Raw genomic sequence first — 15,965 nt, 5'->3', positions numbered from 1 at the left:
ACATAATTGGTGTAGTAAATCATCTACGTCAAATAAAAAGTCTTTTCTTTTTTTTCCTGGCAATTCAGTAACAAGGGTGGCAGGGCTGGGGGATGCATGTATCTGATCATTCTGGGGATTGTTTGAGATGAGTTGAGACCAGCAGGCTGTCACCTGTGGCCAGCACAGAAAGATGCGGTACCCTTGACGGAATAGACCAGAACATGTGTTTTTGTCAGGGAACACATGCTTTGAGGAAACAAAAGGACCCACATTTATTTCTCTTAGAGATACAAGCCTTTGAACCTCTTTGGATGAACTCTCTATATTAAAAACCCAAAGCGTCTGTTTCCTAGGTTGGCAATAAATGCAGCCCATAGCAGACATCTCTGGAGAGGAGAGGGGTGGTCTGAATGAAAAGAGCCATAGCAGTGCTTGCTTGGAAATATCGCCAAAGTTTACTAAAATAATTTGCGTGACTCATAATTGACATTTCCAAGTCTCTGTACATGGCCAGAGAAGATGACGTATTTTGGGGAGGTTACTAACATTTACTGAGACTTACTTGAGCTAGGTACAATGCTAGATGCTTTGTACACATCACCCTCTTAGCTGTCTTAACAATTCCTTAAGGCGATGTGGTCCATAGCCTTGGAGAAGTAACATGACTTCCCAAAGGTCTCCTAATTAGAGCAAGGTAGATCCAGGCTCAAGCCCAGGTGAACTGCATGATGCAAATCTTGGATTTCCTCTAGGCCAAGGGTCCCCAGCCTTTTTGGCACCAGAGACAGGGTTTGCAGAAGACAAATTTTCTTTCTTTCTTTTTTTTTTTTTTTCGACCTCCAACTCCTGGGTTTAGAATTGCCTCAGCCTCCCCAGACGCCTGCCACAACGCCCGGCTATTTTTTTGTTGTTGTTGTTGCAGTTTGGCTGGGGCTGGGTTTGAACCCACCACCATCGGTATATGGGGCTGACGCCCTGCTCACTGAGCCACAGGCGCCATCCAGACAGAAGACAATTTTTCTATGGGTAAGGTGGGGCAGAGAGAGAATGGTCTAGGGATGATTCAAATGCATTACATTTATTGTGCACTGTTCCTACTATTGTTACAATGTTACATTCTTATAATGAGTGCACAACCTAAATCTCTTGCATGTGCAGTTGGCAGCAAGGTTCATGGTCCTATGAGAATCTAATGCCACTGATGATCTGGCCGGAGGCAGAGCTCAGGCGGTGATGCAAGTGATGGGGAACTCATTTGCCGGCTGCTCACTTCCTGCTGTGTGGCCTGGTTCCTAACAGGCCATGGGCCAGCAGCACCGTCTGTGGCCTGGAACCGAGGATCACAGCTCTCGGCCAGCTACTTGTGTGAGATGTTCTCAATGCTGCCTCTCCTGCAGCGCTGTCACTTGTAGAACTTTCAAAGCTCAGCACCACGTCTCACCCCAGACCTAGCTACTCCTGGTATCTGGAGTGAGGTCTCAGCATGTATGTATTTTTAAAGTTGCACGAGTGATGATTCTACCACACACATAGGGCTGAAAATCATGAATCACTGAATCAATATAAATGACAAGTAGAATCGACTAGAAATAGTAAACATTACAATTAAGTTTTAAGATTGAGTCTAGAAGGGGATGAAACCGTATGAACTCATCTACCAGCTAAAGTAGCAATGCTTCTCAAACTTTACGAGGTCTGGAGTGAGACTGGTTCTGTGTTTCCAGTATGTCCCAGGTGATACCAGCACTGGTCACAACCACACTTTGAGTAACAAGGAGCAGGGGACCAAGAATTCAAGTTGGAGGTTGTAAATACTCTCTGAATAACCAAAAGACACAAGTTTTAAATACAGTCTTTAAAAGTATTTCTCTTGGGTGGCGCCCATGGCTCAAGGAGTAGGGCACCGGCCCCATATACGGGAGGTGACAGGTTCAAACCCGGCCACAGCCAAAAAACTGCAAAAAAAAAAAAAAAAGTTTCTTTTCAGAGCACTCTGTTTTTCAGAAGTCTCTGACCATCTCCATCTTTACAAATGACCTAAAAGGCAGAGTTTTGCAAACTGTGACTGCTGAACGCCCCCCCCCCCATCCGTTCCTCCCTCCTCTGGCTTTGCTGGGCTGCTGAGGATGTTAGAAGTTGTTCTGTGACAGGTATTTGGCTGTCAGTAATATTTAATTCTTAATTTTAAAAATGACATTTAATTCAACGGAAACTCATAATATATCCTTCCTTCCTGCCCAGATCATAGTTAAGATTGTTCACTTAGAAATTGAAAATGACCGTCCAAAGTCATGCAGCTAGGCGGTGACCAACTCTCCTTAAGGGAGAGTTTCCTCCCTCCCCACCTGACTCATCCTGCTCTGTTTACAATTAAAGAATCAGAATGATTTTGTTATAATGATCATTGCTGTCTATCTTCATTTCTCTGAGATGTCTTCATTAAAAATATTTGGTCCTGCCCTGTCATTTCTTGGACAGAAATTTATATTGAATGTTTTAAAACCAGATCAAAACAAACCTAGGACATTTTCCAGCTAATAATCTAAGAAAACAGTAGAGGTAAATTTTTCTCAGGTCAATGTGAATGCTTAAACCTGCACAAGCTGGACAGTGATTTTTTAAGAAATTATTTCAATTAAATTATTTGTGACTATGCATATATTGATGGATACTCACTGTGATGCTTCCTTCTGGGAGTTTTGCTGGCTGACGTTTATAAGGCATCTTCTTAACCTCAAAGGACACCAGCGACGCGAGAGCATAGGGATCATTTTTTCTCTGAAAGTTAAAAAGGATTCCTTATAAAGTTAAAATGTATTCCTTATAAAGCTTTTAAGAGTTATACCGGCAAACACTCAACTGTTTTTAGTGTTTTCCATTAAAACCAATCTTCCTTCCTTCCTTCCTGTCTTCCTTCCTTCCTTCCTGTCTTCCTTCCTTCCTGTCTTCCTTCCTGTCTTCCTTCCTTCCTTCCTTCCTTCCTTTTTTCCTTCTTCCCTCCCTCTCTTTCTTTCCTCTCTCTCTCTCTTTCTGCATTTATGAATATGAAAGTTTCTTCATGCTTAAGAGATGGCACTTGAACTCCAGAATGCAGAATGTGGAGAAACGTGTTTCTCTGAAGGGATTGTCTACCACCTCTTTCCTTTTGCCCTTCAGCTTCTCACGTTTTCCACTCTTCACCAATCCATACTGTTGTCTTTGGTGGTTCACAAACCACTGTTCTTAGCCGAGCTTCAGAAACCACTGGGGTCAGTCTCAGAGATTCTGATTCATGAAGTCAGAGATGAGACTGTGTTGTTTAATTTTTAACTTTTCTCCCCAGCTAAATGATACAAAAATGGGAGGGGTATGCCATGGAATATGATGTTTACATTTTCCATAGCACCTAGAATAGTGCACACAGCAGAGCTTAATACTGGCTGACCAGCCGTGTGAATGGATGGGGAATGAAAACATCTAATAATTTGAGAGGCTGGGCGTGGTGGCTCACTCCTGTAATCCCAGCACTTTGGGAGGCCGAGGCGGGTGTATTGCCTGAGTTCCAGATTTAAGACGAGCCTAAGCCAGAGTGAGACCTCGCCTCTAAAAATAGCCAGACGTGGTGGGCGTCTGTGGTCCCAGCTACTCAGGAGGCTGAGGAAAGAGAATTGCTCAATCCCAAAAGTTTGAGGTTGCTGTGAGCTGTAACTCCACGGCACTCTACCAAGGGCGACAAAGTGAGACTCTGTCGCAAAACAAAAAACAAAAAAACAAAAGACATCTAATGATTTGGTTGTTCAGTAACCTTTTCATCCACATACCATCCATTTGATAGCACCTTATAAAAGGTATAATTCTTTCAATCACTGAATAGGATATCCCTCTTTACTTTAACTAGATTAAGAAGCTGTAAGGGGAGGTAGTGACAAAAAAGCATGGAGAATATTGGCACGCTCTCACCTCTGCACTCTGACCAAGCCTTGCAGACCTACATAGCCAGGGACTGTGCCAATCACATGGCAAGCACTAGCCTGTGACACTACAGCTCACAGGTCCATCTGTTCTTTACTTAAAACAAACAAACAAAAAAACAATCTTTTTTTCATTTTTAAAGAGTGAGAAACTTGGGTTACTAGACTCTGCTCAGCTTAGTCAGCATCAAAACTGTGCTAGTTTTGCATTATAGACCAAAGGCATGGTGTAGGTGAATATTTAACTAAAAAAAAAAACTAGCATATGACTTGGTGCCTGTAGCACAGTGGTTATGGTGCTGGCCACATAATACCCAGGCTGGTGGGTTCGAACCCGCCTGGGCCAGCTAAATAATGACAACTGCAACAAAAAAATAGCTAGGCATTGTGGTGGGTGCCTGTAGTCCCAGCTACTTGGGAGGCTGAGGCAAGAGAATTGCTTGAGCCTAAGAGTTTGAGGTTGCTGTGAGCTGTGATGTCATAGCACTCTACAGAAGGCAACATAGTGAGACTCCGTCTAAAAAAAAAAACAAAAAAAAACCAACAACAAAAAACTAGTATGGGCAGAATCACAATATTGATCCCACGTCCCAAGCTGAATGCTTCCAGTTTTGCTCTTTATATAACAATTATATTATTCTTTATGTTAAAAATAATCTCTTACATACAGCGATCAAGTCATGTTATAGCCAACACTGGCGAATTGTATGCAGTTTAGGATTGAAAAACCAACTGGGGTTACTATCTCTTAACAACTTGGACCCTCAGTTTATCCCAGCAAGCTATTAGTCCTCCAGACATGCCCGTTCCTCCGTCATTTCAGTACCATTTAAGCCATGGTTTGCAGCTCCTGGCTGCTGTAATCATGTACTTTTGCCCAATGATTTGCTAACGGTCATGGTACCAATAAAAATAAGAGCTGTCAACAAATGGAGAGGAAAGTGATTCTTGTGGCTGGCAATGTCAAGAGCGATCATTCTCCCACTTTCTAGCTGCTTATTTTCTGCTCGGTAATTGTTTTTTAAGCAACTATCCATTGTATGTAGCCCATATTTAAATACTCAACATTTATCAGAAACCGAGCCTTTCTAGGCGACAAAACCTAAGCAAACACTGGTAAAATTTTCAGCTGTCAGGGAGATTTCTGTTCAAGCAACAATCACCCACACGGGGAATCATTTAGGATAAACCTAAATAAAGTCTTTCTTTCCTGGCCAGTCTGCGTGGTCACCACATGCACAGAAACAAACACAGTGCAGCAAATCATGTCAACCAAGAACTTTAAACCTTGTATTCTGGATTAGAAAGGCAGGAAGCGTTTATGTCCTTCTGGGGTGTGTGACAGAACAGGACAGTATATTCAGGGAGAAAGAGAGATTGCAGTGATGCGTTCCTCTTTGGCATTTGGCCTGCAAGGCTGAAATCAGCAGAAATGACGGTGCAAGCACAGAAATTTGGGCTGGAGGTGCGGTAAGCACACAACGACTTTTGTCACTCTGTCCTGTATCTTTGTCACCAGAACTCTTTTCCCAGGAAGGACGTCAGTGTGTCGCTACAGGTGGTTCTGATGGAACTCTACTTGTGCTAAATATTTATTGTTCCAAAATTTCCTTAAGTACTACTGAGTTTTTCCAGACATTGAGTTTTATTTAATAGCAAAGTGAAGAAGTAATTTGCATTCTCTCTGCCTTCTACTATGATGAAATATGATCCACAGAACGGAAGTGCCCAGGTTAGGCTAATCCTCCATCCCTCAATGGCAGTGTCATCGTGATACGAGTGCTGCCTCACTGAGAAGTTGTCCCCCTTCATCTCAGTAGGGAGTATGTATGGGCTTGGGAATTCATTCTTCCAACTCTCAGATAAGAAGCAACAGCCAAGAAGTGGTGACCATAAGCAAATCAATGAAATGCAAATGGTTTGGTCATCTTTCTGGCTATTTAGTTAAGAAGTTGTGTAGTTAGAAAAATTAGCACTCTGGAGAGGCCTATGTTATTTATGAAAAGAAGAATTTAATTTGAAAAGGCCAAATCCAACTGGCCAATTAAAGGCCGATTTTCAAATGTACGGCATCGTTAAGGTGTCACAATGACAGTATTTTTGTTGTTTTTCAGTGCTTGAAGAAACTGTAGTGTTGACTCATAAATGCATGCCACTCCTTACGTGGTAAAAGACTCAGATGGCAATTTTTCATTAGAAGGCTAATTATTGGATTCTTTGAACTATTATAATGTTAAAATAAGCTTTTTCTTGAACTCAAATTCTTTTTTTTTAACCTGAAGTGCCCAGTTGTTTGAAGGACAGTTCAAGAGATCATCTGACATGTCTATCTGAAGTTTGCTCCACCCTTTGCTTTTCTTAAGATAAGGGGATGAATGGATTAATTATGAAATAAATTACGCGGCAATCTAAGTGTAGCAGTCCTGGAAGGTAAATCATGCTACATCTGTAGAATATTCTGCAAAGCCTCTTGACACTCTCTCACCTTTGCCCGAGGCCTGGGAACACAGCCAGCAAGACCTGCTGGTGCTGGTCACCATTTTGGTCAGGAAATAAAAGTTCCATGATAACCCCATGGACTTGACCCTGGGATCCTGAACTGTCTTCCTTACTGAACCGAAAAAAATCCAATTAGGGTATGCCTCAGAGAGGAGGGGTGGGCTAATTTGTTTTTAAATTGCTTTTGAACTGACATATGATGGTTATAGATATTTTGGGGGTTGGGGGTACATCTGATATTTTGATATCTATATACAATGTGTAAGGATCAAATCAGTGTGACTGGAGTATCTGTCACACATTTAATTTCGCTTTGCTTTGGGAACACTACAAATCTCCTCTCCTAGCTATCCTGAAATACACAATCAATTATTGTTAGCTATAATTTCCCGACTGTGCTACTGAATACTAGAAAGTATTTTTTCTACCTAGCTATGCTTTTGTACCCATTAGCCAACTTCTCTCCTCTCCCCACTTCCATTCCCAGTCTCTGGGAATCACCAGTCTACTCTCTCCCTCCACTTTTTTAGCTCCCACATATGAGTGAGAACATAGTTTCTGTCCTTCCTTGCCTGGCTTATTTCACTTAGTATGATGACCTCCAGGTCCATCGATGTTCTCTCCTCAATTTGGAAATCTTCTCATTTCAACCTGGAAGCTTTCAGTTTGAGCAAGGTAAGCAAATGAACTTCTGGCCTCTCCTTCAAGTGCAAGAAGACTGCTAAACTCACTGAACTACAATAGCTTGTGAGTTGAGAGACAGACAAGTGGCAAGCGTTTGGAAGAAAAGTCAGTTGTCACAGCAAGCATGAGCCACAGCTCTTCAAGGAAGACCCTTGCAGTAGACTGGCTGGTTAGGCACAGATATCCACCCAGGGGCAGCCTTGGAATCTGCTGTGCTTTTGCATCTCAAACCAATCAGTCAAGGGGGCATTTCCAGAGGATGCAGAGAAAGGTATCAACTGTCACTTCTTGTTCCTCTTCCCTGCTATCATAAAGTTCTTACAGTTCTAGAATATCTGCTGTGTTTAGGACTATTGACCTTAGGTCAAGAGGGACAATTAGTTATGATTTTGTTTTTTGGTTTGTTTGTTTGTTTTTATTCTGAATAGACAAGAACTTGTAGACCAGCCAAGGCTAGCACTTGATGTTACATGTTATATTCATTCAAAATGTTATGAGTTACCCTTCCCTGGGCCAGGTGCTGCAGGAGCTGGGCAGAAAATTCAAAAACAAAGGTAGGTGCGGGGGCAAGATGGCAGCCGAGTAACAGCTTCCTTGCATCTGGGCACCGTGAGTCTGGGGATATAGGACCCCAGGCATCTCTGGCTGGTGGGATCTGCCTATCATCACCCCTGAGAGGATACAGGGAGTCAGCGAGAGACTTCTGGACCCCAAGAGGAGGACTAAAACAGTGGAAAACTGGCAAGTGGTCGCGTGTGTTAAATCCGTCTAAACCCGCCCGCAACTGTAAGTTCAGTAGCAGTGAGACTGCAAACCAGAAAGGCCTTACCTGTGAACTGTTTTGGTGTCTTTGGACTTGGCACTCAGCTGAACTGCCTTGGGGAGAGCCTGAGCGGGAGTGCAGAGAACTTTGGCCTTTGTCTAGGGCCGCAGTCTGAGCCGCTGAGCCAGACGGAGCTAATAGTGTTTGGCTTTGGGTCACAGGCACCATTGTGAGGGATCTGCCCCGGCAAGCTCCGCCCTCAGGGTCACAGAGCAAGAATTGGGTGGGAGCTGGTAACCCAGCGACCAAGTAGCCTAAGGGCAGGGTCTGAGCCGCCTTGCAGCCCTAACCCTTGGGGGCAGAGGGAGACCAGTTTTGGCACACAGGGTAAGTGGATAGCCACTTCAGCAGTGATTCCAGCGACAAGCACTTCCCTGAGAAAGCTTCTGCTCAGCAAGTGAACAAGTTCAAAGTGCCTTTCAAGTGGGCTGAAGAGAGATTTAGGGTGTCTACCTGCTGGGGTTTGAGAAACTAGCAGCCTCCAGTCGTATCAGAACTGTGATTAACATCTCATACCCCAGAAGACCACATGTTGCCCAGACAATATTCAATAATATATACATACTGCTTTGTTTTTTTTTTTTTTTTTTTGGTTTGGTTGTTTTTTTTTGTTTATTTTGATGTTGTGGATTGTTGTTTTGTTTTTTAAGTTCAACCTTTTCCATACAGATCCTTTTTCTTTCTCAATTTTTCTAGTTTAATTATAATTTCCCATTGCTGCCTATTTCAATAATTAGAACTTCATTTTTGTTAGTGTTTCTATGACTAGTATTTGATTTTCTACCCAATTTTATCCCATAAAGTTTTCTGTTTGCTTGTTTTGGTTTGATTTATAGCATTTTTGTCTTTCCTCTCTACTTGGTGGAGGTGGGGTACTGTGTCTGATCAGGTTAGCAAAGAGCTGCTGACCTCAAGGGAACCACCCAACTGGGCACCCCCAGAAGGTGGTTTTTTTTTAAGGTTGTATCAAAGTACCCTACCGTACACCTATATTGCTCTGTCTCCCTCTTTCTGTGCCCCTCTTCTTTCTGTCAGTATTCCTTTTACCCACCCCCTCTCCTTTCTCTATTTTTCTTTTTTTTTCTTATCACTCAGTCCTCCTTTCTTTCATTCCTTTTTTGCTCTTCAACCTTCTTACCCTTCTGGTCCTGTAACCCTTAGTCCACAGGCACGAGAACTTAAAGAGCAAGAGGAAGTGAAAGGAAAATTAGGGCAAGGAAACAGATAAAAGAAATCGCTCATGAGGAAGAATCAGCAGAAAACTCCAGGCAACATGAAGAACCAGTCCAGAACAACCCCGCCAAGGGACCATGAGGTAGCTACTGCAGAGGATTCCACCTATAAAGAAATGTTAGGAATGACAGAAAGGGAATTTAAAATACACGTTGAAAACAATGAAAGAAATGATGGAAACAATGAAGGAAACTGCTAATAAAGTGGAAAATAACCAAAAGGAAATTCAAAAACAGAATCAAATAAGAGATGAACAGTATGAAGAATATAAAAAGGATATAGCAGAGCTGAAGGAACTGAAACAGTCAATTAGGGAACTTAAGGATGCAATGGAAAGTATCAGCAACAGGTTAGACCATGCAGAAGAAAGAATTTCAGAGGTAGAAGACAAAGTTTTTGAGATAACTCAGATAGTAAAAGAGGCAGAAAAGAAGAGAGAGAAAACAGAACATTCACTGTCAGGATTATGGGACTTTATGAAGCGTTCCAACATACGAGTTATAGGAATTCCAGAAGGGGAAGAAGAATGCCCCAGAGGAATGGAAGCCATACTAGAGAATATTATAAAAGAAAATTTCCCAAATATCACCAAAGATTCTGACACACTGCTTTCAGAGGGATATCGGACCCCAGGTCGCCTCAACTCTAACCGAGCTTCTCCAAGACACATTGTGATGAACCTGTCCAAAGTCAAGACAAAAGAAAAGATTCTGCAAGCTGCCAGGAGTAAGCGCCAGTTGACCTACAGGGGCAAATCCATCAGAGTGACCTCAGACTTCTCTAATGAAACTTTCCAAGCAAGAAGACAATGGTCATCTACCTTTAATTTACTTAAACAGAACAATTTCCAGCCCAGAATTCTATACTCTGCTAAGCTAAGCTTCAAAATTGATGGAGAGGAGTCTGGGGAGATAGGACTCCAGGCATCTCTGGCTGGTGGGAACTGCCTATCATCACTCCTATGAGGATACAGGGAGTCAGCGAGAGACTTCTGGACCCCAAGAGGAGGACTAAAACAGTGGAAAACCGGCAAGTGGTCGCGTGTGTTCAACCCGTCTAAACCCGCCCACAACTGTAAGTTCAGTAGCAGCGAGACTGCAAACCAGAAAGGCCTTACCTGTGAACTCTTTTGATGTCCTTGGACTTGGCACTGAGTTGAACTGCCTTGGGGAAGGCCTGAGTGGGAGTGCGGAGAACTTTGGCCGTTGTCTAGGGCCCCAGTCTGAGCCGCTGAGCCAGACGGAGCTAATAGTGTTTGGCAGTGGGTCACACGGATCCATTGTCAGTGATCTGCCCCGGCAAGCTCCGCCCTCAGGGTCGCAGAGCTAGAAACGGGTGGGAGCTGGTAACCCAGCAACCAAGTAGCCTAAGGGTGGGGTCTGAGCCGCCTTGCAGCCCTATCCCTCAGGGGCAGAGTGAGACCGGTTTTGGCACACTGAGTAAGTGGATAGCCACTTCAGCAGTGATTCCAGCGAGAAAGCTGGGAAAGCTTCTGCTCAGCAAGTTTACAAGTTCAAAGTGCCTTTTAAGTGGGCTGAAGAGAGATTTAGGGTGTCTACCTGCTGGGGTCTGAGAAATCAGCAGCCTCCAGTCGTATCAGAACTGTGACTAACAGCTCATACCCCAAAAGACCACGTGTTGCCCAGACAATATTCAACAACATATACAAACTGCTTTGTTTTTGGTTGTGTATTTTTTTTTTCTTTTTTTTTGTTTGGTTGGGCTTTTTTGTTTGTTTATTTTGACGTTGTTGATGTTCTTTTGTTTCTTAATTTCAATCTTTTCCATACAGATCCCTTTTTCTTTCTCAATTTTTCTAGTTTAATTATAATTTCCCATTGTTGCCTTTTTTAATAACTACAACTTCATTTTTGCTAGTGTTTCTACCACTATCACTTGGTTTTTCACCCAATTTTATCGCCATAAAGTTTTCTGTTTGCTTGTTTTGGTTTGATTTATAGCATTTTTGTCTTTCCTCTCTACTTGGTGGTGGTGGGGTACTGTGTCTGACCAGGTTAGCAAAGAGCTGCTGACCTCAAGGGAACCACCCAACTGGGCACCCAACCCCCAGAAGGTGGGGTTTTTTAAGGTTGTGTCAAAGTACCCTACTGTACACCTATATTGCCCTGTCTCCCTCTTTCTGTGCTTCTCTTCTTTTTGTCAATATTCCTTATCCCTACCCCCCTCCTTTCTCTATCTTTCTTTTTTTTTCTTATCACTCGGTCCTCCTTTCATTCATCCCTTTTTTGCTCTTCAACCTTCTCACCTTTCTGGTCCTGTAACCCTTAGTCCACAGGCACAAGAACTTAAAGAGCAAGAGGAAGTGAAAGGAAAATTAGGGCAAGGAAACAGATAAAAGAAATCACTCATGAGGAAGAATCAGCAGAAAACTCCAGGCAACATGAAGAACCAGTCCAGAACAACCCCGCCAAGGGACAATGAGGTAGCTACTGCAGAGGATTCCACCTATACAGAAATGTTAGGAATGACAGAAAGGGAATTTAGAATACACATGTTGAAAACAATGAAAGAAATGATGGAAACAATGAAGGAAACTGCTAATAAAGTGGAAAATAACCAAAAGGAAATCCAAAAACAGAATCAAATCAGAGATGAACGATATGAAGAATATAAAAAGGATATAGCAGAGCTGAAGGAAATGAAACAGTCAATCAGGGAACTTAAAGATGCAATGGAAAGTATCAGCAACAGGTTAGACCATGCAGAAGAAAGAATTTCAGAGGTAGAAGACAAAGTTTTTGAGATAACTCAGATAGTAAAAGAGGCAGAAAAGAAGAGAGAGAAAGCAGAACGTTCACTGTCAGAATTATGGGACTTTATGAAACGTTCCAACATACGAGTTATAGGAATTCCAGAAGGGGAAGAAGAATGCCCCAGAGGAATGGAAGCCATACTAGAGAATATTATAAAAGAAAACTTCCCAAACATCACCAAAGATTCTGACACACTGCTTTCAGAGGGCTATCGGACCCCAGGTCGCCTCAACTCTAACCGAGCTTCTCCAAGACACATTGTGATGAACCTGTCCAAAGTCAAGACAAAAGAAAAGATTCTGCAAGCTGCCAGGAGTAAGCGCCAGTTGACCTACAGGGGCAAATCCATCAGAGTGACCTCAGACTTCTCTAATGAAACTTTCCAAGCAAGAAGACAATGGTCATCTACCTTTAATCTACTTAAACAGAACAATTTCCAGCCCAGAATTCTGTACCCTGCTAAGCTAAGCTTCAAAATTGATGGAGAAATCAACTCATTTACGGATATACAAACATTGAGGAAATTCACCACAACAAGACCAGCTCTACAGGGAATACTTCAACCTGTTCTGTACACTGACGACCACAATGGATCAGCAGCAAAGTAAGAACTCAGAAATCAAAGGACAGAACCTAACCTCCACACTATGCAAAAGATAAAACTAAGCAATGGACTCTCACCAAATAAGACGAATAGAATACTACCACACTTATCAATTATCTCCATAAATGTTAATGGCTTGAATTCCCCACTGAAGAGACATAGATTGGCTGACTGGATTAAAAAACACAAGCCATCCATTTGCTGTCTGCAAGAAACGCACCTGGCTTCAAAAGACAAATTAAAGCTCCGAGTCAAGGGTTGGAAGACAATTTTTCAGGCAAATGGAATTCAGAAGAAAAGAGGAGTTGCAATCTTATTTTCAGATACATGTGGAATTAAAGCAACTAAAGTCAAAAAAGACAAAGATGGTCACTTTATATTGGTCAAGGGAAAACTACAACAAGAAGACATTTCAATTCTAAATATCTATCCACCAAATTTAAATGCTCCCAGATTCTTGAAACAGACCTTACTCAGTCTGAGCAATATGATATCTGATAATACCATCATAACAGGGGACTTTAACACACCTCTTACAGAGCTGGACAGATCCTCTAAACAGAAATTAAACAAAGATATAAGAGATTTAAATGAGACCCTAGAACAATTATGCTTGATAGACGCATATAGAACACTCCACCCCAAAGATAAAGAATATACATTCTTCTCATCACCCCATGGAACATTCTCCAAAATTGATCATATCCTGGGACACAAAACAAATATCAACAGAATCAAAAGAATTGAAATTTTACCTTGTATCTTTTCAGACCATAAGGCACTAAAGGTGGAACTCAACTCTAACAAAAATGCTCGACCCCATCCAAAGGCATGGAAATTAAACAATCTTCTGTTGAATAACAGATGGGTGCAGGAAGAAATCAAACAGGAAATCACTAACTTTCTTAAGCATAACAACAATGAAGACACAAGCTACCAAAACCTGTGGGATACTGCAAAAGCAGTTTTGAGAGGAAAATTCATCGCTTTAGATGCCTACATTCGAAAAACAGACAGAGAGCACATCAACAATCTCACAAGAGACCTTATGGAATTGGAAAAAGAAGAACAATCTAAGCCTAAACTCAGTAGAAGAAAAGAAATCTCCAAAATCAAATCAGAGATCAATGAAATTGAAAACAAAAGAATCATTCAGAAAATTAATGAAACAAGGAGTTGGTTTTTTGAAAAAATAAATAAAATAGATAAACCATTGGCCAGACTAACTAGAAATAGAAAAGTAAAATCTCTAGTAACCTCAATCAGAAATGATAAAGGGGAAATAACAACTGATCCCACAGAGATACAAGAGATCATCTCTGAATACTACCAGAAACTGTATGCCCAGAAATTTGACAATGTGAAGGAAATGGATCAATATTTGGAATCACACCCTCTCCCTAGACTTGGCCAGGAAGAAATAGACCTCCTGAACAGACCAATTTCAAGCACTGAGATCAAAGTAACAATAAAAAAGCTTCCAACTAAAAAATGCCCTGGTCCAGATGGCTTCACTCCAGAATTCTATCAAACCTTCAAGGAAGAGCTTATTCCTGTACTGCAGAAATTATTCCAAAAAATTGAGGAAGAAGGAATCTTCCCCAACACATTCTATGAAGCAAACATCACCCTGATACCAAAACCAGGAAAAGACCCAAACAAAAAGGAGAATTTCAGACCAATCTCACTCATGAATATAGATGGAAAAATTCTCAACAAAATCCTAGCCAATAGATTACAGCTTATCATCAAAAAAGTCATTCATCATGATCAAGCAGGCTTCATCCCAGGGATGCAAGGCTGGTTCAACATACGCAAGTCCATAAACGTTATCCACCATATTAACAGAGGCAAAAATAAAGATCACATGATCCTCTCAATAGATGCAGAAAAAGCATTTGATAAAATCCAGCATCCTTTTCTAATTAGAACACTGAAGAGTATAGGCATAGGTGGCACATTTCTAAAACTGATTGAAGCTATCTATGACAAACCCACAGCCAATATTTTACTGAATGGAGTAAAACTGAAAGCTTTTCCTCTTAGAACTGGAACCAGACAAGGTTGTCCTCTGTCACCTTTACTATTCAACATAGTGCTGGAAGTTCTAGCCAATACAATTAGGCAAGACAAGGAAATAAAGGGAATCCAAATGGGAGCAGAGGAGGTCAAACTCTCCCTCTTTGCTGACGACATGATCTTATACTTAGAGAACCCCAAAGACTCAACCACAAGACTCCTAGAAGTCATCAAAAAATACAGTAATGTTTCAGGATATAAAATCAATGTCCACAAGTCAGTAGCCTTTGTATACACCAATAACAGTCAAGATGAGAAGCTAATTAAGGACACAACTCCCTTCACCATAGTCTCAAAGAAAATGAAATACCTAGGAATATACCTAACGAAGGAGGTGAAGGACCTCTATAAAGAAAACTATGAACTCCTCAGAAAGGAAATAGCAGAGGATATTAACAAATGGAAGAACATACCATGCTCATGGATGGGAAGAATCAACATTGTTAAAATGTCTATACTTCCCAAAGCAATCTACCTATTCAATGCCATTCCTATCAAAGTACCTACATCGTACTTTCAAGATTTGGAAAAAATGATTCTGCGTTTTGTATGGAACCGGAAAAAACCCCGTATAGCTAAGGCAGTTCTTAGTAACAAAAATAAAGCTGGGGGCATCAGCATACCAGATTTTAGTCTGTACTACAAAGCCATAGTGGTCAAGACAGCATGGTACTGGCACAAAAACAGAGACATAGACACTTGGAATCGAATTGAACACCAAGAAATGAAACTAACATCTTACAACCACCTAATCTTCGATAAACCAAACAAGAACTTACCTTGGGGGAAAGACTCCCTATTCAATAAATGGTGTTGGGAGAATTGGATGTCTGCGTGTAAAAGACTGAAACTGGACCCACACCTTTCCCCACTCACAAAAATTGATTCAAGATGGATAAAGGACTTAAATTTAAGGAACGAAACAATAAAAATCCTCAAAGAAAGCATAGGAAAAACACTGGAAGATATTGGCCTGGGGGAAGACTTCATGAAGAAGACTGCCATGGCAATTGCAACAACAACAAAAATAAACAAATGGGACTTCATTAAACTGAAAAGCTTCTGTACAGCTAAGGTGACGATAACCAAAGCAAAGAGACAACCCACACAATGGGAAAGGATATTTGCATATTTTCAATCAGACAAAAGCTTGATAACCAGGATCTATAGAGAACTCAAATTAATCCACATGAAAAAAGCCAACAATCCCTTATATCAATGGGCAAGAGACATGAATAGAACTTTCTCTAAAGACGACAGACGAATGGCTAACAAACACATGAAAAAATGTTCATCATCTCTATATATTAGAGAAATGCAAATCAAAACATCCCTGA

At 41.4% G+C, this 15,965-nt stretch overlaps 1 protein-coding gene across 3 annotated transcripts in view; it reads right to left on the bottom strand.

Annotated features, from left to right (window-relative positions):
* Positions 1–15,965, bottom strand: part of ITGA8 (integrin subunit alpha 8) — a 184,592-nt gene that overhangs the window by 11,486 nt on the left and 157,141 nt on the right. For all 3 annotated transcript variants that reach the window (XM_053572185.1, XM_053572183.1, XM_053572184.1), the window contains one exon: positions 2,659–2,760. In XM_053572185.1, coding sequence (XP_053428160.1) covers positions 2,659–2,760 — 102 coding nt within the window. The remainder of the gene's footprint in view (positions 1–2,658; positions 2,761–15,965) is intronic.

Source organism: Nycticebus coucang, chromosome 20 (assembly GCF_027406575.1).
Source record: "Nycticebus coucang isolate mNycCou1 chromosome 20, mNycCou1.pri, whole genome shotgun sequence".
NCBI lineage: Eukaryota > Metazoa > Chordata > Mammalia > Primates > Lorisidae > Nycticebus > Nycticebus coucang.
Note: the sequence above shows the minus strand (reverse complement) of the source record. Positions and strands in the feature narration are given on the sequence as shown.